At 44.4% G+C, this 24,290-nt stretch overlaps 1 protein-coding gene across 3 annotated transcripts in view; it reads left to right on the forward strand.

The window, feature by feature from the left end:
- The window catches only part of TRIP10 (thyroid hormone receptor interactor 10), a 187,670-nt gene that overhangs the window by 89,988 nt on the left and 73,392 nt on the right, over positions 1–24,290 (forward strand). For 2 of the 3 annotated variants that reach the window (XM_069230480.1, XM_069230481.1), the window contains exons 4-11: positions 5,604–5,751; positions 6,699–6,761; positions 7,895–7,999; positions 9,283–9,411; positions 12,647–12,793; positions 13,150–13,353; positions 15,064–15,225; positions 17,094–17,203. In XM_069230480.1, coding sequence (XP_069086581.1) covers positions 5,604–5,751; positions 6,699–6,761; positions 7,895–7,999; positions 9,283–9,411; positions 12,647–12,793; positions 13,150–13,353; positions 15,064–15,225; positions 17,094–17,203 — 1,068 coding nt within the window. The remainder of the gene's footprint in view (positions 1–5,603; positions 5,752–6,698; positions 6,762–7,894; positions 8,000–9,282; positions 9,412–12,646; positions 12,794–13,149; positions 13,354–15,063; positions 15,226–17,093; positions 17,204–24,290) is intronic. The other variant, XM_069230482.1, reaches the window with a different exon arrangement.

Below are 24,290 nucleotides of genomic sequence, written 5' to 3' on the forward strand. Positions count from 1 at the left end.
CCAGTTGCCACTGGTCTGATGGTTACTTCCAGGAAAAGGCTTCTCATAGCTTGGTATCTCCCTTTAGCCATACAGTGGTCATCTAACTGACCTTGGAGTCCACTCCTTTGTCCTGGAGTAGAAGGCTCCTCAGAATTACAGACAGCAGGACCGGTCATGTTCTGATTTTCTGCGAGTCCAGAAAGTGTTCTGAAGAGGTTGCCTGGGGGAGCCACATGTGTGCCTGGCACTAGCCAGTGGGTGGGGGTGATGCCTGGCTCCTCAATAACCAATGGGCTGTTTTAAGGGTAACCTTTCTTCTTTTTGCAGTAGTTCCTGTTTGCCTTACTGCAGGCAGGCCCAAAATCCCATGTGTCGGGTATTTTCAAGATGGCAAAAACCACACTCAGCATGGGCTCTAAGGGTTGGGGTGTGTGTGGTGTACTATAGAAATCCTAGTGTCCTACCACACGCAACACTAAAATCCATTTTGAGGCAGGCACTGTACCCACAACAAATCCAGAGACAGGAGTCCTAGAGGAACCAGAATGCAGATTTAGAAGAATTGTCTGGGCATCCTATGCTCTCCTTTTCGCTGTATTGCAATTTGTTCTTGGGTTTACTGTGGGCGGTCTCAAAAACATTACAGATAGCATACAGAAGAAAGCAATATAGTGAACAGCGACATAATGAGAACCTCAGGTTAAATGGCATATCATGCCCCTCTATTGGTGCCAGTGACAATAAGAGGTAGACTAATAAATAACAAGGTGTGGACCTCAGATAACAGGAGTGGAAGGTAGAGGAAAAAACATCAAATAAGAGGAGAAGAGAAAACCTGAAGAGGGGAACACTAGCGGGGATGGGGACATACCCTCTTAGAATTACCCAAGGACTTGTCAGATTTGAGTTGCGGGTGTGTGTGGATAGGCACATCAGTAAGTCTTGTATCCTGTGGGACAGTCCATGTGGATTACCTATCTTGGGACTTGGGGTGCAAGACCCTTGGTCCGTTACAGGAGGACAGTGGTGCAGGTTGACAACTAGAGGGCCACTATGGGGACCAGGATAATTTGGGGAGAATCACCCGGGGGAGTAGCAGTATAATGAGAGATGTAAGGTGTATGGGCATCAGCCCCATACTGCAGATCTCTTCAAAGGTCTCTAACTTATCATTTATTTTTTAATTTATAGATGATTCCCTCAAAATGTGCCATATCATACATGCTGTCTTGCCAGGATTAGGAGGAGGGGGTTTAGGATGTTTTCCAGTGACACAATATTGCCAATTTGGCCACTCCTATGGCTCTGGAGAGCCATCTGTTAACATGTTGTGTTGTGGAAGAAAGGTCACAGGTGCCTTGCAGGAGGGCTAATGGAGTGACCAGAGACTGAGCCACCTGTAGTTCTCTCATCAGGAGGTTCCATATCTGTGTCCAAAAGGCACTCACTTTGGTGCATTCCCACTGTCAACCAGGATTTGAGTCTGTGCAGTTAAACGGAGGCCCACAGTCTCTAGCCTGTATGTTCTGCAAAGTTCAGAGGAGTCATCTCTGTCTATTCAGGCCAGCCTATTATATGCTCTTTTAAGGTAATTTACACATCTTTTCAAGGCTGAGAACAGAATGAAAGCTGGCAGAGGCTTATGCTAATTAGTCTTTCGACAGTTCATATAGGTAAAAGATACTTCTCTTTAATATTTTATTTTTTTATCTGACTTCACAATTGAATACAAATTAAACAATGTGGTTTAATTATTTGTCTTGCTAGCCCCATTCTGGAGATGCAGTGTTAGTATTTTAATCTTTACTCTAATTTTCTACATAGGAGTGACTTACTAATATTTTAAAGTGTTATTTTTATCTATCTAAGAGAGTTATTTTAACAGGTAGTAATGCAGATTTAAACTGCAGCAGTCAGGCAACAATGGTAGGCCTGAAGCCATGTTTTGCTTGTCATACTAGTGATGGCACAGTAAGTGCTAGAGTCCACGAGTGACATTAAACTACCAGACCCTGGGTGCATTTTTACACTATGTACTGGGGACTTGCAGGTGACCTTAATGTACCAATTAGGAATAGACCAATTCAACTGTGTTTAAACGAGTGGCACGGGCACTTTACTTCTGTTTAGCAGTGGTGAGGCACACAGAGTTCTAATACAAGCCAACAAAATAGGGTCCATCAGATGTGAAAAATCTGGGGTGACCATGCAAAAAAGGCAAATATCCTAGAAAAAGGATTAACAGTAAGTAAGGAAGCCTTCCAAGTGAGGACCCTAGTCGATCAAGGGTGTTTGCTCTAGCCTTTTCTCTTCCTGCTTGCAATAGACTGGAACATGAAGACATTCATAGCAAGGCGAAGAAATGAGATCCAGTAAACACCTTGGACACAGCTCGACGATTTGAACTTTACAGATGACGTGGCCATATTCTCCCATACTCATCTACAGATGCAAGAGAAGACAGAGAATGTGGCATCCACATCAGCACAACTTTGCCTCAGTATCCACAGGGGAAAAAAACAAGATCATGAATGCTAACACGGCCAGCACAACTGCAGTCACTGTTGCAGGCGATGTGCTGGAATAGTTTGGGGACTTCACATTCCTGGGCAGTGTCTTAGACGAGCAGGAAAGCACAGACATCAAGGCAAGAATTGGCAAAGCAAGGGCTACTTTCATTCAACTAAAGAAATTCTGGAGCGCCAAGAACCTAACACGGCAATCCAAGATCAAACTTTTTAACTGCAACGCAACATTGGTCCTTCTGTAAGGAGCAGAAACTTGAAGGACAACACTGACCGTCACCAACAAAGTCTAAACCTTTTTCAAAACCTGTCTGAGGAAAATCCTCTAACTCTGCTGGCCAAACATCATCAGCAACAACAACAACTTACGACAGCAGACTTTCCAACTCCCTGCTCATGAGGAAATCATGAAGACGCTGGGGCTGGATATGTCACACCCTCTACAAACCTGCATCAAACACCACAAGGCAGGCCCTATGCTGGAACTAGTAAGAGAACAGGTAAAGAGGAAGACCAAGAAACACCCGTCACGAGGCCTCAAGGCTGACCGCAAGGAGAAGGGTTAGCCCTGGAGTCAGATTGAAAAAAAAGCCCAAACAGAGATGCCTGGAGAGTCCTTGTTGATGACTTATACTCCAGGAGGGGTATTAGCCATATGTAAGTTAGTTGGATAGAGTGGGCACATTGCGCCCTTCTCTGATGGACATTTTATATGATGCACAGTATTGCACTGTTGTGCATCTGGAATGTCTGGAGGAATTTAAGAAAAGATTTGAGATAAAAAGAAGCAAGTACTTAGGACCAAGAGTCTCAGTAGGTTGAAACTCTAATGATTTTTTTGGGGGGCAGGGATGTTTGTAGTTGGAAATTTCAGTGCGGAAAATGTTCTCATATATGGGATCTTGTTAACCAGGCATGCATGGTAAACAACAAAACCAGCTTTTCTTCCTGTTCTGTGTATTCTGACACACTTGCACTGATACTCGCTGTCTTTCTCTGTGTCTCGTCCTCTTTCTACTCTCTTCTTTTGTATAGTGTTTCTGTAGTTATGACTGAGTTGCACTTCAATAGAAAACATGTGTTTTTGGTGTCTAATAGCTTTACCCCCAGTTCAGCACAAACCAAGGTTTGCATTAGTCTGCGATTGATTTTAATGTTTTGTTCTTTTAATCAAATTCATGGATTAAAGCCACAGCCTTAAGGAGGACCATAAACGTTGCTTCTCATTCTAACTCCCTTGGACTTTTCTCTCAAGAGCACAGCAAAATACATAAGTACATTTTAACATGTACATTAATTAATCATACCCCCTACAGTATAATCCTGTGATTCGTGCCACAGGTGTCTGTGTGTTCCCAATGCATCTCACCCCCGCCCCATTTTCTCTTACTGTATTCTCTCATCTGTAGGGAAATTACATTTTATGAAGCAGAGAAGCTTTGGAATGATCACTTAATGTTGCGCTGTGTGCAGCTTTAAGTGTACATACTAACCGGCATCATGCTTCTATAAAAAGATGGTTGGAGGGGCAGTGAGAGAGATGAAAAAATGAGCCCAAAAAGAAGAGTGAGACCAGAAAAGCAAGTTAGAAAGGCAGATATGTGGGAGTCATAAAGTGAGATCCCTAACTGTCAGTGAAGCCTCACCCCATTGACTACTCAGAGTAGAGACGTGCTGCACAAATTGTGTGTCACATGCATCAGAGCTGCTGGTGATGCCACAACCTTGGTGCTACGGTGAGGACTGCCCTTCTGTTTGAAACCAAATAATAACTGCTCTGCCAAGGCTATGATGTTGTGGCACTGAAAGAGGAGTGGTATCTTAACTGAATTGCCACGTAGACACCAGTATCACTTACTGTTCGGATGAGATCTAGCCACCAGTAGTATGCGATAGACTATCTGTGAATGATGGTGCTACATGTGCCCCCAGAAAGAAGGACAAAGCCTGTGCCTTTGCTCATCACTTCCGGGGCTGCTGCCAAAGGTCATGAAAACCCATTTAAGAGAGAGAGCTTTATATGGTGTGTAGTTGTTTTAATTTAACTCTTGTTCCTCACCTTCTGTGCTGTCTTTCCTTGTGATATTTTAAGTCCCTATCTTTATTTCTGCTATTGCTGTGGTTGGATTAGCCCACATTGTGCCTGTTATACTTGTGAAATCTAGGGTTGCTTCTGCGTATGACTTAAAATGGCAGGAGTTGGGCATGCAGGGAGACTGATCTGCCATAGTAGGTATGTGAATGCGTAATTGCAGGAGTGGCCATGAAGACTGGAATTGCCCAAGAATAGAGAGAACACACAGCTGCTTATAGTGCCTGAAAACCCCAAGGTTCATGTCGCACTGGAAAGAAGTTTTTGCCCTGTGACTTGTTACGTTTTACTGGGGCTTCTGAAGCTCGTAGTCCTGAACCCCGTAGCATCAGCAGAGGCTGTGATGGGGAACGGTGGGGAGGTCTCGTGGTGAAAGCAAATCTATCCAGTACAGGTCATATTGAGTGTATTAATATTTAAACTGGAGGAAGCGGCGTCAGAACACTGCCACCCTTGGGTTACCAAGGGAAAAGTAAGCCCCCTCAAGATAATGTTTGAGAAAACCTTGGTCTATAAAGTTTTCTTCTGCATGTGCATTGGTCTCTGTTGCAACTCAAGTAATTAACGGTCTCTCTCTCCCTCTTCTCTTTTGATCATCACTGTTCCTCCCTTTATTTCTCCCCATCTTGTCCCCTTCCGCCACATCTATACTTTCTCCTCCCTTCCCCTTATCTTTCCACTCCATGTGTTGACCTTTCTTTCCTGCCTTCTTACCCATCTGAAATAACACCACCCCTCTGACTTTCTGTCCTCTTTTCTGCCCCACTCCCTCCCTCCTGTCCCCTATTAATTCCACCCTTCCGTCCTTACCTTCTACCATTCATATGCTTCTCAACTTCCTGCTGCTTCCCTCTTCTCTTGTCCTCTCAATCAACCCACAACCTCTTGTCTCCATCCTACTTCTCTCTCCTTCTTCTCTCTTGCTTCTTCTCACTCTGCTTTTTCTGTCCTGTCCTGTGTCCCCCCCCCCCCCCCCCTAATGCCCTGTGTCACCTACCCCACAGGTTCTCCCAGTACGTCTCCTTCCAGCAGGTGGTCAAGGAGCTTAATGACTTTGCTGGCCAGCGGGAGGTGGTGGCTGAAACGTTAATGGCTCGGATTTGCCTGGACCTTGTCAAGTTTTCACAAGAGATCAAGCAGGAGAGAAAGATGGTAATACTCGCGTTGTGTGCTGGGTCTGCAGTGTGCTGAATCACACAGCTCCATGCTGTATAGGCTGGCATGTGCCCCACTGTTAGGGGTATTACGTGCCTCAGACAACCTGCAGAGTGTTTGCATGTCATAACCGGTAAGTGTCCCCTTGCCTGACTTGTAGAGCTGCCATGTTCCCTACATCCTTCTTCCAGGACTGACATGCCCAACTGCCACGAGTAATGGATCTGCATCTTCCTACCTTGACCACCTTGTGCCACGCCCCACCACTATAATTGTCCTGTACTATGCCAGAGTCCCTGCATTGCCATGTCCTCCACTGCCATTGGACACCCATGTTGTGTTGTGTGCATGTACCTGGATCTTGCATTTGTTCCACAATTGTGTCAGGACTTTCATTTTCTCCGTACCCCTGCCAGGATCTGTTGTGCCATGCCCCTGTAACGTCCATGTCTTACACCCCCGTAAGGAGGTGTTTTCACTGTATATTGGAACTGGCATAAGGTCGTCTCTGTTTTCTTGGGAACTCCTCTCAGATCACCCCACTATCCCATCGCTTCCCTATTGACTGCAGTGTGTGTCCTCCTGCGCCCCTGCTCTTTTTGTCTGACACAGTGATGTGCCGGTTTCGTGTCTGCAACCAGCCCCAGAGACTCTCAATGTAGAGTCTTCTGGCATGAGTATGTTTCACAATTCACATCATTTGGAGGGGGCACAATTTCTTTTACTTTTCAAGGCCATCTAGGGAGACCTGCTGTGGGTCAATGCTTGTGCTGTTTTCAGGAAGCTGCTGCGCAGGAGTTTGAATTCAGTTCATCTCCTCTTTATAGTCGTCTCCTCCTTTTCTGTGCATATGTTTCTCCCGGCTACCCTTTCTTGTGGGCAAAGTCATGCTCTTCTTTGCGTAAATTACAGACTTGTTAGTTAACTCTCCGTTTCATTTTCAGTATCTTCAGGAGGGAAGAAGAGCACAGCAGCAGTTGGAGAATAGCTTTAAACAGCTCGAAGCAGTGAGTCTCATCTCAAGCATTTGTGTGTTTTTGTGTTTGTGTGTGAGAGGCCTATGGCCTCTATGTGTAAATAACTTGTTTTGGGTCTAGTTTGACATCTGTTGGAGAACAACTAAACCTCTGAAGGAAGGCTACCAGATCACAGAACTCTTTTCTCGCTCCATCCTGAGTGGTGGAGGTCATCCCCGAGATGGACTAGTTCACTTAAACTGGCAGTTTTGGAAGGCGATATGAAAGTACAAAACCTTAATAGGCAGTTGGATGCGGTGTACAGTTAGTTTATTTTGATGTCATTTGATTGATTGTTTTTGGCAACTGATACCGGTCTGGAGATTTCATAATGTTTTCCCTGCAGATTGTACCTGTTTTACTGCAGAAATATAAAAATGTTTGCTCAGATTTTACATTTTATAAGGATTTTAGCTGCCTTGTGTGATTGGTTGATACCTGTGCTGGAGTGGGCTTACCTATTTCTTTAAGGTACTGAAATATAAAGCAGGAAATGAAGATGAATAATGAGGTAAAACAGGCTGATCGGTAATGGGAATAGCACAATCGAGAACTTCTGAGACATGTACTGCCGCACTCTGTGTTGTTACAGATTCCGGATGCCCACCTTCCTGTGTTAACCGTTCCAACACCCTTAATATTCAGACAGTTTCTACACAAGATGGGAGAAGCACACCGAGAACGTAGTGGTCCCCCATTTATTTCAAGTTTCAAATAGGCTATCATAATCCAGTTTTCAAAACGCAGGTCCACGTGTATTGAATAATGTACTTATGTAGTGCAAAGACACGAATACAGTTTATTGAAAAAATAATAGTCTTTATTTAATTCCTGTGACATCAGTATAGAATACATCGCAGAAACAACAAGCTCTTCTTCTAGGATCTAAGTCCTAATCAAATCATAGCCCTATTCCTTATTTTAGCACATCTTTCTAATGTTTTAAATGTTACATCTCTTGTGGATGTTATGATTTGATTAGGGCTTACTGCCCTGAGGACGTTGGGTTATGTTTGCTGTATGATAAGATGCCAATGGGCGTGCAGTGGTGTAATATGGTTATGAGCATCCATCCATCCATCCATCCATACAGAGTCCGAGTAAACCTCCTCTCTCTTCCACAGAGCAAACGAAAGTTTGAGCGAGATTGCCGGGAGGCAGAAAAAGCAGTACTGCTGGCCGAAAGGCTCGATCAAGACCTCAATGCAACCAAAGCTGACGTGGAAAAGGTGAGGCCTGTTCACTGCCCTTTGTCCTCTCTTCCCTTCCCTTTAGTACTTTCACCTGCTAAAAAGATCTAAAGCATCCCTGGGCAGCTGGGCTACTCCTTAGGTTACACACAGCTCACAAAAAACTGCGATACACAGATTATACCTCAGGTTACATAGAGCTCACTGTTATCCCTAGAGCAAGTGATCTATTTTTAAGCTCATGTGTATCTCTTTTCCAGGAGGGCCATCCTTCTCTTTACAGAGACCTTACAAGCACCCCTAAGACAGCAGCACTACACATCAGGTTCAAGAGATCGTGCATGCATCCGTGGGATAGCAAGAATATTTCCCTGGTTACAGAGCTCTCACAAGCATCCCTGAGAGAGGAAGGGCTCACCTCGAGTCACACTGATCTATCCCTGGTAAAGCAGAGCTTTACCTTAAGAAACACTGATCCCTTAGGCACAGGTCAGCCAAGATGTCCGTAGTCGGAAACCTCAGATATCAGGCTTGGGTATTAGAAGGGTTGTACCCCCACTTAAATGCATCTCACGTTATCAGGCTTCGTACACTAGTTCCTTCCTTTCAGTTAGACCTTGCAAGCTCACTAATTTGACAGCTCTGACATCTCTTCAGGTTACAGAGATGTCACAGGCTCTGATGTTGGACACAGGAATTATCCCTTTAGTCACAAAGAACACACAGGCTCAGAAAGCAAAGCTTTCCATGTAAGTGTGAGGTCTTACAGCTTAGGCTTCATGCAGTGCCATCACTTGCTTTGACAAGAACTTTCAGGCTCTGACAGCAGGGTATTCATTCGGTTACGCAGTGGTTACTGGCTCAGCCGTTGGACAGCAGAATGATCTATCTGGACCGGATTCCATGGTTTCCCAGGTTTAAGGATACTGCCCTCTCAGCCCTTGACCACCTGCAAGTCTCATCTCTCTTCCCTTCTCCGTACAGGTGTGGATGCTAAATATATCTTGCTGCTGTGTACAGTGCAGATGCAGGGTACCACTCTATTCTTTGCTAGTACCCATTGATGCCTCTTGAGTCCCCTCTCTGCCTGATATTACATTTACAAGATAGCCTTTGGTGCGGTCCGCAGAAGTGACCCATGTTTTGCTGCCCTCCTCTTAAATAAGTTAGGTTGTAGGTATCACTCTGTCCTGTACTGGTCTCAAGGACACTCCATGCCTCACCTCTCCCTTCACATGCCCGACATAGATGCAGGGCATCGATTTGTCCTGTGGTAGTGACAGCGGGCCCTCGTTTCTCATCTCTTCCTTCTCTTCCTCTAGGCACGGGTGCTGTCTCACCAGCGGATGCAGATGGCAGAAGAAAGTAAAAACGAGTATGCCTTGTACCTGCAGAAGTACAACCAGGACCAAGGACACTTCTACTTCTCTGACATGCCACAGATCTTCAGCGTATGTTAGCAAATTACTGATGGCCCTACTCTGAGGGTCAAACCTTACTTTGTAGCTGGTGAGGTCTGGATAATCGCCAGCAGAAGGCACTCAGAAAAATGGCCCTCGTTTATAGACCCTATTGCCTCTAGTATTTAATGGACCTTTGTGATTGACACAGGGATATAGATCCTGTCCGTCCCTGTGACTCGGTGGGCTCTTATGACTAATGGGGCGCGTCCGTTCTGTTCCCCTGGCTCAATGCCATTGAGATGATTATATATAAATAAATGTATATATAGGGACAGAGACTTAGCTGAAAGGCTGTAGCATGTGCTGGGTTCCAGTCCAGAGCTTTTATTTAATTGAGTTAATTAATATCCGAGCTATGCCTACAGCCAAGAGTGTGAGGTCTGTTTAGCTTTTCCTATGAAAGGTCACAAAGTATATCCCGTTAATGCCTTTTTCAGGGTTAATTTGGTGCCCTTCCTCTCTTTCTCACTCCTATTTATTCTCTTCCTTGCTTGTAGGCACATCCTTAATTTTGCTGTCTGTTTAACATGGCGCATTTCTCGGTCTTATTTTATCTGGTTGTATTCTACCACTTTCGTTTTCTCTCTATATCTGTTTAGGCTCTTTCTTATCACCATTCTGTCAGCCCCTTTTTGTCTGTGTTGTTCAAGTTCTCTCTTCTCTGCATTTGTCTCTTTTTACCCCCTTCACCCCTAATGTCCCTCTGTCTGTCTTTTCAGGCATTTCTTTTGCTCTGTGTGGCTCCTCCTTTTACGGCCTTGCTCTCTGTTTATGCCGGTTACTCTCTCTTTTTCTCTGCTAATACCTTCATTCTGTTGTTCTTCCTCTCTTTAGCTCTCCCCTTCTCTTGCTCCATCTTTCTATCTCTCCCTTTATTTCTTTCACAATTTGTCACTCTCACTCTCACTGTGGAAACTCAGAATTTTGCCTGTGTTTTTGCTGTATGGTCTCAGGAGCTGTCGTTTTCCCTCACTGGTAATCTGTGCCATCAAGGATGAGTATTATTTTAGGAGTGCTTGCTTTGAAGTTTACATTCTCCTAGACGTGCATAACAACAAAAAACAGGACTGCTTCGCTAAACTTTGGGTATTGGCTTTGTGGGCTTCCTTGTATCTGATGGTGACATTCGTCACTGTCGGACGTGATTGCTGTTACTCGAATGTGTCAGATTAAAATCAAGGAAACAACTCTTACATGGATTACTCACTTTATCATAGCAGATGTTTCACAACCACATGATCTACACCTCTGCTACAGATAAGATTTGATGTAGAGTTTCACAGGGTGTTGCATTACCATTTATTACTTTGATGTTGATCTCCAATCAGATGCTTTTCTTTGCTTTTACAGTTATCATGCAAATCATGCCAGAGGTGATACCTTGAACATCTTCTGGCTCTGGACCACCTCTTAGTCAAAGCATGAGTGGTGGGTTGGTTGTTTGATAGGTAGGTTGTCACAAATTAAATCAAACAAAGTCACAGCTGTTGGTGATTGGTAACTCAAGTTCTGAGATAGTAGATTATAATGCCCTAGTTCATTGAGTTTCTCCCTTCTACCCATCACTCTTTTATAGACTCAGTCCTGAACTTGATGCCCTACTTTGTAGTGATGGGAATTGTTCCCATCTTAATGCTCTTTAGAAGATCTTCCTTTATGTAGAGCAAGATCAGAAAATTCAAACTTTAATTGCACTGGTAACTTTGTGACTTAAGTATGCTAATGGGATTTTTTGTGGCCTGTCAGCATTCTTGATTAGGCATACTCAGTGGCGTCAGAGTGCCGTTGCAGGTGCAGGTTCTGTAAGTTCTCTGAGAGGCATTATTGCTCCTATCCTGCATGGTCTTAAGCTGCACTTGATCCCTTTGCCTTTGGCCACTGCTCAGATTTTCTTAATTAAAAACCCAATTTATTACATCTTCCAGCACTTAATGAACCTCCCACGCAGGTCTAACTAAGGGTTCATGCTCCTACTGCTGTAAAGTGGCGTTGATTCCATTTCAGCCAACGACCCACGACTGTGGAAAGCATCACTCTCTTCACAATACACATGTATATGTTTGATGTCATACCATGACAATAGTAAAATCTAGTCATGCACTGAAGAAAGTCAATCCAGCACTGATCTCAGCCAATTATTGATGTGATCCATCAGTGCCACGAGAATTCCAAGTGACTGCTGTGCTGCAAATGTTTCAAAGTTCCATTCTCTACAATTTAGAAATCTGAATTGGCTAGTTGAACAAAAATATACAGAACCTGTGTACACCTCAATGTAGACAGAGATTAAGCAACTAAGCATTTGCCCTGTCTCTCTCTTCTTTCCTCACACCCAACTCCCATCTTTTTTTCCTTCCTTCTTTTTATCTTCCCCTTTCCTAAAGACGTAAGGATATTTGTCAGGTTCGTAGAGCAATGTTGATGGGTCCTCCTTTTAATGATAACTGCAAGCAGAGTCAGCATTGTAGTTGAATACATTTACACCAGTGGAACATCAAACTTCATAATTCTCTAGATCTCTAATTTATCAAGCATTTGCAATGCAGTGGGTCTCGCATTTGCTCGAGTTAGCGTTATTAGCGCTCTAAACTCCTAACTGGACTTTTCTTGCCATATAAATTGAAAATGAAAAGTAAAACAGTTTCACACAAGCGAGCCGATTCAAAGCACCACAGCCGCCATGAGTGTGAAGGAGACACACAAAAGGAAAATAAGTTTGCATGCAGTCAAAGATATTGACAAAAGTGCAATTATCTATGTAACAGGTTTTATGTCCAAGGCGGTAACCAAACCACCCCAAGGGGGGACAATTGTAAAGCATTTACCATTGATAACAAAGGAGTTTTGAAGGGCAAGCCCATTGGCGAGCGATAGAGACGGGTGCGCGGTGCACGTGGTTAAAAGCCCAAATAGGTAAAAACACATTGGAAAAGCAGGGCTTGCGCGCTGCTATGCTCAACCTAAAAAGGGAATGATTCTCTGAGTTCAGACTTCTTCTTAGGCCATCATGCCAAGGCAGCTAGTAATTCTGAATCGTACACAAATTAGAGTTTTCTGTTGGGTAGAACGACAAAAAATAAGCTACAATTTGTTTTTTAAAATCTCTTCAGAATAGTAATTCTCCCTACCGCCCCTGCCAAAGTATCTCTTGAGCAGGGCCTTTTTTACAGTTCACTTACTCTCCACTTCTCTCACATTCACACCTCTTGTGTGTTTCTTACAGAAGCTGCAGGCTATGGATGAGAGACGGACTCTGAGGCTGAAGGACGGCTATCGCAGCTTTGCAGACACAGATCGGCAGGTGCTTCCAATCATTGGCAAATGCCTGGATGGAATGAGTTCAGCAGCAGACTCTATTGACGAAAAGCAGGTGAGGTTCAGTGTACCGTGTGAAAACCCAAGATAAGGAAGTTAGTTAAACCAAGCTACAAGATGGTGTGCTGTACGGGTTTGGTTATACTGGCGATAATAAATTGATCATAACAGATGGTACCTCATTTGGACTTGGAAAGAGCTGACAGCACCAGGGTGTAAAAGGAGAACACATGGTTTGAGAATGAGCCCTGGCCCATGAGCATGGTCTGGTTTGCTCTAGCATCCTGGAGCGCTTACAAGAGGACCTTTGACTGCTAATACTGTCTCCGTCAAGTAGTTCTCTTTCAGCTTTCGGCCTGTCCTCTTGCTGAGAATCGTTGTCATTTCTGTTGTCATTTTTGTTCTTAACAGGACTCCTTGGCCCTCATTGAGGCTCATAAATCTGGTTTTGAGCGTCCTGGCGATGTAGAGTTTGAGGACCTGAGTCAGCCGATGAATCGCACATCTTCTGAAGGAAGTCTGGGAACCCCCAGAGGTACTATGGACCCCAGAGGAGATGCATGGCAGATAGGAAGACATAAGGGCAAGCGGTGGCTGTTCAGCAAGAAGAACAAGGTAAGATGTATTCATGGAGCAGGACGGTGAATCAGTCTTGCAGAGATGTGACATCACCAACCCAAGGATTCATATTTAGCCTCAGCATATGTCACCCTGAGGTTCTTGCTTCAAACATGCCACCTACACTTTGAGCTCCTGTCTGTGACAATCCAAACTAATTTACGACTCCCTTCCTCTAATTTTCCATTGTCCTGGATGGTTGGCCTACGTTTTTTGGTATGTCCTTCCCCTGAACCCAGTCTTCTTTTCTGCCTTAAGGTGGCATTTAGGTGCATATTCATATAATCCCACCTCTCTTCACCCGCTCTCATCTGGTTTTTGGTGGTGGTTGTTCTTAGCCAGTATGGCCCCACATAGTCCCCATGTCTTTTGAAGTGGTTTCATGTTGCCCATTCCCATGTCCCTTGTCTCGTCTTCCATCAGCTAGTTGTTGTTTCTTTTTTTAATTATATGGACAATGAACATGGATATGGATATGGACTTTTATGATTGTGGTATGCTGATTTGCAGCCTTGCCTCTTCTTCCATCTCCTCTGATCTCTAGTGGTGAATTGCTGGTTTCCATTTTGAAGTTTCCCCCACTTTCACAGTCTTAGGTTGTCTCAGGCAGTGGTTTGCTGTCTATTGTAAGGCTCCCTCACAGTGTACCCTTGACATGGTGATAGTTTGATGGTTTCTCCATTCTTGAGGTAAGTCCTTCCTGATGGTGAATTGTGGTCTTAGTACCTTTTTATGTCCAGACCCCTTGTCTTTTGTGTTAGTCTGTTGGCCTCTATTTTATGGGTTCCCAGCCAATCTGTGTAGCTTGTTTGCTAAAGTAAGTTCCTGCAAACACTTAATGTCACATTTGGTAGATTGTTGATTTCTCCATTCTTGGCAGCAGTCCCTCAGCCTTCCTTGGTCAAAGGTGGTGGTTTGCAGGGCCTCTTTTTTTAAGGTGATTAGTTTCACACGGTCTCTGGTTTTGGATTATTAACCCTTCTTTTTGGTGTCCTTCAGGCAGCACTTGACCTTAGTGGTGGCTTGTTTGGGTACACTGTTGCTCCCTCCCCAAATTCTCCCCCAAACACTAGTCATGTGCTGGTCTGTGCATTTTCAGAATTCCTTCAGTTTCTCAGCTTGCAGTTTGCTAATGTTCTTTCTTGAATACCTTCTTAATGATTGTCATTTCTGAGTCCCCTATTCTCCTAGTCTCTGTGGTTTGATATTCTCCATTCTTCGCTCCCCCTATGCCCACTTGACCTGGTTGTGGTATCCTGATCTCCCCAGTTCTGGACTCCCTCCCCCACTCTCCTTTAACCTCTAGGTTTGGTTTGCTGGTCTGTTTCCAGGGTCCCCTAGTCTTTCGCAGTCTAGTTTGGGGATTTACTGATTTACTCATTCTTATGGCCCTTCTATCAATTCCCTGTAAACCCCCTTCCCCCTCCCAACCTCCTGCCCCCTTTACCTTTTGGTATGGTTTGCTGGTCCTTTGGGCATATATTTATTATTCTGTTTTTTTCTGGAACTGTCTCCCCATTTTTTTTTCTCTGGTCTCTATTTTTGGTTTTCCTTGTCTTTGGTGGTCGTTTACTTATATCTTCATACACTCATGGGTTCTCTTCCTTCTTCAGGCCCTCTGTCTCAACTTATTTGTGTTGGTGTGCCTATTCTTCTCTTATCTGAGCTTCCACTTGTTTTTTTTTCTTTTCTCCTCCCTGTCCTCAGCTTCCACCCCCTCCCCTTCTACCCTCAAGTTCTCCCCTTCCGTCTGCTGCTAATGGACCCCTCTCGACCAGGTTCAGCCGGGATCCCCTGTCCTACTGTCTGAGTGAAATCACTCGGACGGTGAAACCCCGAATCCCATCATTCCGCACCCTGAAGAGGGGGGTAAGTGTGCCTTTAATGTTCAGCAGAGGTTTATTCAATTTGGTGTGATGAAGGGAGTTTTCGTGCAAATATTTACATGTAGTGCATGAACTCTGTAATTTTGTGTGTGTGTGTATTTATCAAATACTTAGTTGGAAGGGGCTACTTCAAGTGCCTATTGTCTTGAGCAGTTGTGGGATGGAGGATGGTCCCCTCTATAAGTGTTGGTCTGAGAGACAAAGTTGAAATGGAGGTCTGACTTGCGCTACAAATTAAATCCACAAAGCAGTTTAGGGGAATAAAGTAGCACATAACACAACTTAAAGCTCTGAAGGTTGCAGTGAGCATGAATTGAAACTAATGTAGGTGTCTTTTTTGATTTGCTGAATCCTTGAGATTTTCTAGGCATCTCAAAAGAATGGTCTCCTTCACACCTTTGACAATTCCTATCCACTTTGAAGTAAGCCAGATTTGCTAAAGTTTGAAGTTGGGTGCCACAGTTAAGGGATCACGGGTACAATACTCTTCTTTTACTTTAACCAGGTTTTCATTAAAGGATGACATCAATTATTTTATTATGAAAAAGGCTCAGTAAGCACCTCACTGAAAGCTACTACCAAAAACCATACTAGGCTGTAGGATATACATTGTGATATGTAGGAGGGGCACAAAGTGTGAATGACCTTTGAGTGAGGTGCCCAATTAATACTGAACAGTCTATAGTTGTATTTTCCAAAAAAGTCATTCATTTCACTTACAAAACATTGTAATAAGATCTCCCCAGAAATGTGATGCCGTTCATGCTTCTCCTCATTTGTGCTAGATTCCAATAGTGGTCTACACCTTTAGACCAATTTTTCTTTGTGTCAGAGTGTCACTCGTTTCTGTTATTTTATTCCACTTTAACTGCAAATAAACGCCTGATTTGTCACAGAATGTCTTCTGTTTTTTAATTATTTATTTGGCAACATACACCCGTTACCCCATGGCAAGATCTTTTACCAAATGCCAATCGTCTGTCACTGGTCTAAATAATCTTATGCATCATGAGGGGTTTGCTGGCTTTTTTTTTACAACACTGATTTTGGGTCATTAGAGTGATGGTTAAAAATCTTTTTTGGGAGAAGTGAAAAACCTGCTCTTCAGCCCAGAGCAGTGCATAAGAACTCTTATTCTATGAGCGCCCCTCATCATTTTTTTTTCTTATATGAAGTTTGAGTGAATCGCTACACGGACCTGAGGTTCTTTCATTTTATAAGCCCTGTGGCATCGTAGATTCCCTGGGTGTAGCATCCTTCTACTCCTGCCTACCATGATAAATGTGAAGGTCACACAGTTTCTCCAGTGCCATGGTACTAGGCATTTCTTACTTCTAAACCTATGGTACATCAAAATGCAGGAAAGACAAACACATGGAATAAGAATGAAGCCTGCCTGACACTTTAGCTTGATTGTTCTTGCTCTGACACAGGGGAATGGGTGGAGGCAGTCTTATGATTCCAGAAGCGAGTTGGAGGCCAGGATTCTGGGCAAGTTAAAATAATGAGAGTCACAGATATAACTGAGCAATCAGTTGGGTTTTGCCAATCTCCCAGGTGATCGGTATTCCCTTGCTACCAGAAAACCTTGGTAAAAGACCAACATTACCTCAGAACACTACCTCACAAAGGGTGCATTGTAGCAGGGCCATAAACCTTCTCCATTGTAAAAAATGATCTAGGCGTGTGCTGTTCAAAAGAGGTGAAGTGATTGAGAGACGGTTGTGAGACTTGCAAAGAGTGTGTGTGAGGAGTGTTGAAGATATATGCTGTAATACTGTTGCATGTGTGGGTAGTGCATGTGTGCAGAACAATATGTGACATGTCACTACCTGTGTTTCTGGATGATAGGCGGTTATAAGTGAGGACTTCAGCCATTTACCTCCAGAACAGAGGAGGAAAAAACTGCAGCAGAAACTCGATGAGTGGAACCGGGAACTACAGAAAGAAAATGATCAAAGGTGAGGAGAGTGTTGCCCAAGGTGTAGTGGATGCTTGTGGGGGTGGAAGGGTATTTCATGTTGTGAGGAAGGATTGTGAAGGGCGTTCACATTGAATGGGGTGGTATGGGCAGTGGAAGGGGCTATTACTTTCATGATTTGTATGAGGATTTCACACTGAGCGGGAGGGTCTGCAGGTTTGTGTGAGGAAATAGCACATGGATTGCAAATGGTAGGGATCATGTGCAGATTGAGCATTAAAAGCAGCCCTGAAACATGTTTAAATGGCAGACCCACCTTGCACCGAGAAAACATAGCGAACAAGTCAGAGTATGTGTGTTATTGTGCAGATGGGTTCTTTCCATAAGTTGTCATATATTTAATCCATAATATCAATTTTACACTATTTTCTAAATATGATTCTGAAAATGTAATAGGTTTTACATGCATTTCTGAAGATGTTTGTAAAATATTTCAGTGTTTCATAATTTTGCACAATGCCCAAGAGCATAATTTCTGATGGGAATCTGATCATGTATATCCTGATAACATAAGGGGGTATGCTGCTCTTTCATGAACCTGCTTTCAAGACATGCAGCATCTGAGGAATCATTAACCCTTACAGCCCTTAAAACAGCCCTCAGTCCACTGATGGATTTCCCTGTAAAATGCCATTCCAGCCTTCATGTGGACAGTGCAATGAGATTTAACATCCGCTGGAATGGTGTAAGGAAATGGCTCCCTGTTGCAATTACCCCCCACTTTTTGCCTGATACTGATGCTGACTTGACTGAGAAGTGTGCTGGGACCCTGCTAACCAGGCCCCAGCACCAGTGTTCTTTCACCTAAAATGTACCATTGTTTCCACAATTGGCACAACCCTGGCACCCAGGTAAGTCCCTTGTAACTGGTACCAAGGGCCCTGATGCCAGGGAAGGTCACTAAGGGCTGCAGCATGTCTTATGCCACCCTAGGGACCCCTCACTCAGCACAGACACACTGCTTGCCAGCTTGTGTGTGCTGGTGGGGAGAAAATGACTAAGTCGACATGGCACTCCCCTCAGGGTGCCATGCCAACCTCACACTGCCTATGGCATAGGTAAGTCACCCCTCTAACAGGCCTTACAGCCCTAAGGCAGGATGCACTATACCACAGGTGAGGGCATAGGTGCATGAGCACTATGCCCCTACAGTGTCTATGCAAAACCTTAGACATTGTAAGTGCATGGTAGCCATAAGAGTATATGGTCTGGGAGTCTGTCAAAAACGAACTCCACAGCTCCATAATGGCTACACTGAATACTGGGAAATTTGGTATCAAACTTCTCAGAATAATAAACCCACACTGATGCCAGTGTTGGATTTATTAAAAAATGCCCACAGAGGGCATCTTAGAGATGCCCCCTGTATTTTACCCAGTCCTTCAGAGCAGGACTGACTGGTCTGTGCCAGCCTGCTGCTGAGAGACGAGTTTCTGACCCCATGTGGTGAGGGCCTTTGTGCTCTCTGAGGACAGAAACAAAAGCCTGCTCTGGGTGGAGGTGCTTCACACCTCCCCCCTGCAGGAACTGTAGCACCTAGCAGTGAGCCCGAAAGGCTCAGGCTTCGTGTTACAATGCCCCAGGGCACTCCAGCTAGTGGAGATGCCCGCCCCCTGGACCCAACCCCCACTTTTGGTGGCAAGTCCAGGAGAGATAATGAGAAAAACAAGGAGGAGTCACTGGCCAGTCAGGACAGACCCTACGGTGTCCTGAGCTGAGGTGACTCTGACTTTTAGAAATCCTTCATCTTGCAGATGGAGGATTCCCCCAATAGGATTAGGGATGTGCCCCCCTCCCCTAAGGGAGGAGGCACAAAGAGGGTGTAGGCACCCTCAGGGCTAGTAGAAAATATATTTTTCTATACAAAAACCTATTGGCCTGGAATTGTCTCTGAGTGTGTGTTCCTCATTTATTGTCTGTGTGTGTACAACAAATGCTTAACGCTACCCTCTGATAAGCCTACTGCTCGACTACACTACCACAAAATAGAGCATTAGAATTATCTCTTTTTGCCACTATCTTACCTCTAAGGGGAACCCTTGGACTCTGTGCATACTATTCCTTACTTTGAAATGGTGCATACAGAGCCAACTTCCTACAAATGGGGACATGGGTGATAGAACAGAGGGGGTCATTCTGACCCTGGCGGCCGGTGGCCGCCAGGGCCACCGACCACGGGAGCACCGCCAACAGGCTGGCGGTGCTCCCACGAGCATTCTGACCGCGGCGGTTCAGCCGCGGTCAGAAGCGGCAAGTCGGCGGGCTCCCGCCGACTTACCGCTGCTCGGGGGAATCCTTCATGGTGGCGGAGCGCGCTCCGCCGCCATGAGGATTCTGACAGCCCCTACCGCCATCCTGTTCATGGCGGGAAACCCGCCATGAACAGGATGGCGGTAGGGGGTGCCGCGGGGCCCCTGGGGGCCCCTGCCGTGCCCATGCCAATGGCATGGGCACGGCAGGGGCCCCCGTAAGAGGGCCCGCAAAGTATTTCAGTGTCTGCCTTGCAGACACTGAAATACGCGACGGGTGCAACTGCACCCGTCGCACCCCTGCAACTACGCCGGCTCAATTCTGAGCCGGCGTCCTCGTTGCAGGGGCATTTCCTCTGGGCCGGCGGGCGCTCTTTTGGAGAGCGCCCGCCGGCCCAGAGGAAATGTCTGAATGGCCGCCGCGGTCATTTGGCGGCGGTACTATGGCGGACGGCCTCCGCCGTCCGCCATAGTCAGAATCACCCCCAGAGTCTCTTGAAGGGTTTTTCAAATTGAGCGGAGGAGGTGGAAGCCAAGTCATGGGAGTTCCACATGGAGTGTGGTATTGAAATGCAATATGAGGGAATTTCTCCTGAAGCTGGGAAAGTTGAACTTAGTTGCACAATAACTGTTAGAAATTCGAACCTCGGCACTGAAAGATACATAGTGTGTGAATGTGCAGGCAGGTTATCCTAGCATGGCATTTGAATGCCTCAGTCTTTTATAGATTGACATTTTTGCACACTTCAACCATTTACTGATTTGGTTTGAAATACTTTGATAAGATTGCCTGTTGGCGGTGTGTGTTGATTATCAGATGCCATCAAAACCAGCAGGAAGCCCTCATGTGGTAACCTTGAACCAGATGAGTGATAGGATCAATCCCAGAAATTACCTTAAAGTCTTTGACTGAATATTGTTTGCAGTGAATTTTTGAGGTTTTATTTTTCAGGCCTTTTTCAAGACTAGAGAGTATGCTGGTTTAGTTCTGTCAAGCATGATATAATGAGTAACATGAATGGTTAGAAATGGCAAACAAGATGACTGCCTTCTGTTGATCATGATGAGAATTGCGCAAGCCTAAAAGTCTTCCAAAATGAAGAGAGGATCGCCTGGCTTTGAAGGAAATAGCAGTAAAATAACTGTATCATGGTGTGACACTTAGTAATTTTAGGAACATTGTGACTACACGGTTTAAACCTATTGGAAAGAGTTGTGGTTTGCATTCCCATTTTGGGATGGCAAGAGCGTTTGATCTTGACCCTAAAGTGGAGGAAATGATCAAAGTGAACTTCTCTCCTTTGAACCTACTTTGTCAGTATTCAGATTCCACTATTGTTTGCCATCAGTCCTGATGCTAACAATTTAGATGCAAATCATTTTTAAAGTGGAAAAAACATACACATTCTAAATGTCCAGGTTTCAATTCAAAGTGATGCATAGAGATGAGGCAGAAACTTTTGAACTTTGTAAGGTGTTTGAAAATGGTGTGACTCAGTATGGTGTGAATTTTATGAGAAGGAAGGCTGGATGAGAAATTCAATTGCCTTGTCTACAGTTGCTTTTTTGCAGGATTTTGTATTATACATATTATTTATTGTAGTCTTGTGCATACAAGTCTTCTACGCTTTGATGGTCACATTTCCCTTCAACAGTGAGACATCACACTACCATGATGTCTTGAATGCCGTTTGTGTGTTTTACATTCCATCTATGGAGTTCCAAGGTTAGCATTTGGTGCAGCTAGGCAATGAAGTAACACATATGTCTTGTGTACCACAATAAATATTCCTGTTTGGGCTTATGTGTGACAGGAATTTGGTGACAAGGTGCCTGTTAGCAGTGTCACAAGCTTGCTACACGTTTAGGGACCCAGTAGTGTCTTAGGGCAGGAACACTTACCTGAACAGAGGTCTGGGAGGTTGAAGCCCTCACTCAGAACCAGTTCTTTTGCTCTGGAGATAATGTATGTTGTGCTCTGTTTTGTGTGAGAGAAGGGGAGGTCTAATCATTTGACTAAGCCACCATCACTGAATTTGGCCCAAACTCACAACAGTGGCTTTCTTAGTTGATATACAAGATCTGTGTGTGTGGAGTGACCATAGATCTGCTAGGTGTGCACGAGTCTTCCAGGAAAATCCAGGCACGTCTTCACTGCCCAGCCATACACATAATCATATAAACCAAAATGGACTTTGTGTATACTAGCTATAATTTCTATTAGTGGCCTGCTGAGCTGTTGCTTGTGCACTCTGGTCCACTATTTCTAGAGACGGCCATCATGTATTGAGATAGATGGTCTTTGTATGTGGGGAGGTGAAGCAGACATGTGACCCTGCTTCAGGGAATATGAGGATATGCATGAGAACAACGTGAATGTTAACTGTTTAATCAATCATTAGCCCCGTCCACTCCCTAATAGTGTCTCCAACTGCTAAATTGTGGTTATTGGTCTATGGTGAATTAGAGTACTGCTGTTGGTGGTTCTTCATCTCATTATACCACTTTATAGCTACCACATCGAAATTAATGGTTTATGATAAAGTAGGGTGCAAATTCATTCATTCCCATCGCTCAGATCATCACACATTTCCTTACCATTTGTTTTTTCCACCTTAACTGTTGAACTTAAACAAAGTGAAACTTCATTGAGTTATATTACTCCTTTGCCATGCAGCCTTTCAAGTCTCTGCAGCTGATACCTCCAAAGCAAAAGGAGCTTATTTGACTCTGTGCGCTATAGATGTGACTTTTAGTTTTAGTCTAATATTGAGTGAACCTCTTCAACACTTTAACTTATCACTAAATACTTATGTAAATTTTCTCATCCGCTGCTCTGCATAACCACTGTGTCAATAAAACTTACTCAGGGTGATTGAGATCTAAAACCATTCCCATATTCTTTGCTTTGTAGTGGATCCTATTTCGTTTTAATGGGAATCAGGAGTTTAGCTTAGCCTTCTGGCTTGCAGACCTGTGCCCCTGTCACCTAGTGACTTTTAACCTACTTAGCTTGCTCTGTCTTAGCCTATTTATTACATTATTTCTTTCAAAATGGCTGCTATGTTTATAGTTAGTGAAATGCTTTGATTTTACTTTATCAGTACCACTCTGTGAAGGCGTCACTATCCGCGTCAAAGTTAAGTGAGATACGTAGGTATTCAGATCATAACCCTTCCCCACTTACAGGAACATAATGTACTTTTGGAGGGAATCGTTTATTTATAAAATTGCTGCCCCAAGCATGCATCCTTATCTGTTGTTTGGTAACATACCTGCATTAGGGGGTCCTACAAGATCTGTATAAATACTTCTCACGCAGACAAGGTTATCAGAGGTATTCCTACTAGATGCTGTCGATGCCATCTATGCTGCACGTCGCTTTGATGCAGGCCCACCCTTTGTTTCCCCACGCAGTCTGATCTAGAGGCCTCATTCCAAGGTAACAGGGGCTGGAGGGCGCTTCTCATGGACCTGGTACTGGCAGATTAGCTTTATCACACCTTGCCTTTGTTAGGTTAGAGATTAGGATCTCCGTGCTAGGGTTTGAGGGGCTTTACATTTTCCTGTTTATTGCAAGATGGTGGAGGTCTTTGTATTCACAACTCTCATCTTCACAGTTCTGTTTCTTACATTGTTAATTATTCTAATCATTGCAACTCATGATTGCAGTATTTTTAATAAACCTGTTAAAAAAACTTTCTTGCATCTCTTTTATTGCTAGCATGAGAAAAGGGTAATCTCCGTTCCACCACAACTCCCCTGGGATGTCTCATCCTAGAGTCCATGCGTAAAGGCTGCCAAAAATTACTTTTAACTGTTTGGGTTTTTACTGCTTATGAGCCAGGAGGGTTGGGCCGACAGTTGCAACTTGTTATAGGATTGGCCTAGTTGCCTACAAACAAAAGTGCTGTCATCCCTAAACCAACAGTGTCGCCTAGGAGTGAGAGTCCAATTACGACATGGCGACCCCAACAATGGTGTTTTGCCACTAATTTACGGATGCCCTGAATATATGTCTCACACACAACAGGTACCCTAAGTATCATTATATGGAGACGTCTATGGTCTTGGGGTTAATCCTCCACAGCTGAACATGGAGCACCTAACTAGGCTGTTGGTTGTTCAAGCTTGAACTCTGAAAAGGACTTTCTCCCCATTTGGTGTTCTTTCTCTTTACCCATTATCCAACATGGCTTACACCATAGACATTCCAGAAAATGCTAGACATGCATTACCACTACATCTAATAGTGCATGGCTTGAAATATGAGGGCCAGGATGTTACCTTCACAGTGAAGGTTACCAAACAGAAACATTCTATTCCTGGCTCACCTTTCCTGAGGAAACAATACAACATACACATTCAACACATATGAAATGGCGAACATACCACAACAATACCCAGCATACCAGTATCTTAAAATACCTAGTTCGATGGCATCTGTCGCTGTAGATACGCATGTTCTGCAATAGCTCGCCATCTGGTGTTGGGCCGGAGTGTTACAAGTTGTTTTTCTTCGAAGAAGTCTTTCGAGTCACGGGACCGAGTGACTCCTCCTTTTGTCTCCATTGCGCATGGGCGTCGACTCCATCTTCGATTGTTTTTTTTCCGCCATCGGGTTCGGACGTGTTCCTGTCGTTCCGAGTTTCGGAACGGAAAATTAGCTAATTTCGGAAGATTTTCGTCGGTATTGTTGCGTTCGGGATCGGCGTACTTAGATTCCACACCGCATCGAAGATCGAAGAGCTCCGGTGCCCTTCGGGGTAGTTTTTCGATCCTCCGTCGGGGCCTGGTCGGCCCGACCGCGTGCTGAAG

This window comes from Pleurodeles waltl, chromosome 4_2 (genome assembly GCF_031143425.1).
Source record: "Pleurodeles waltl isolate 20211129_DDA chromosome 4_2, aPleWal1.hap1.20221129, whole genome shotgun sequence".
In the NCBI taxonomy this organism is placed as follows: domain Eukaryota; kingdom Metazoa; phylum Chordata; class Amphibia; order Caudata; family Salamandridae; genus Pleurodeles; species Pleurodeles waltl.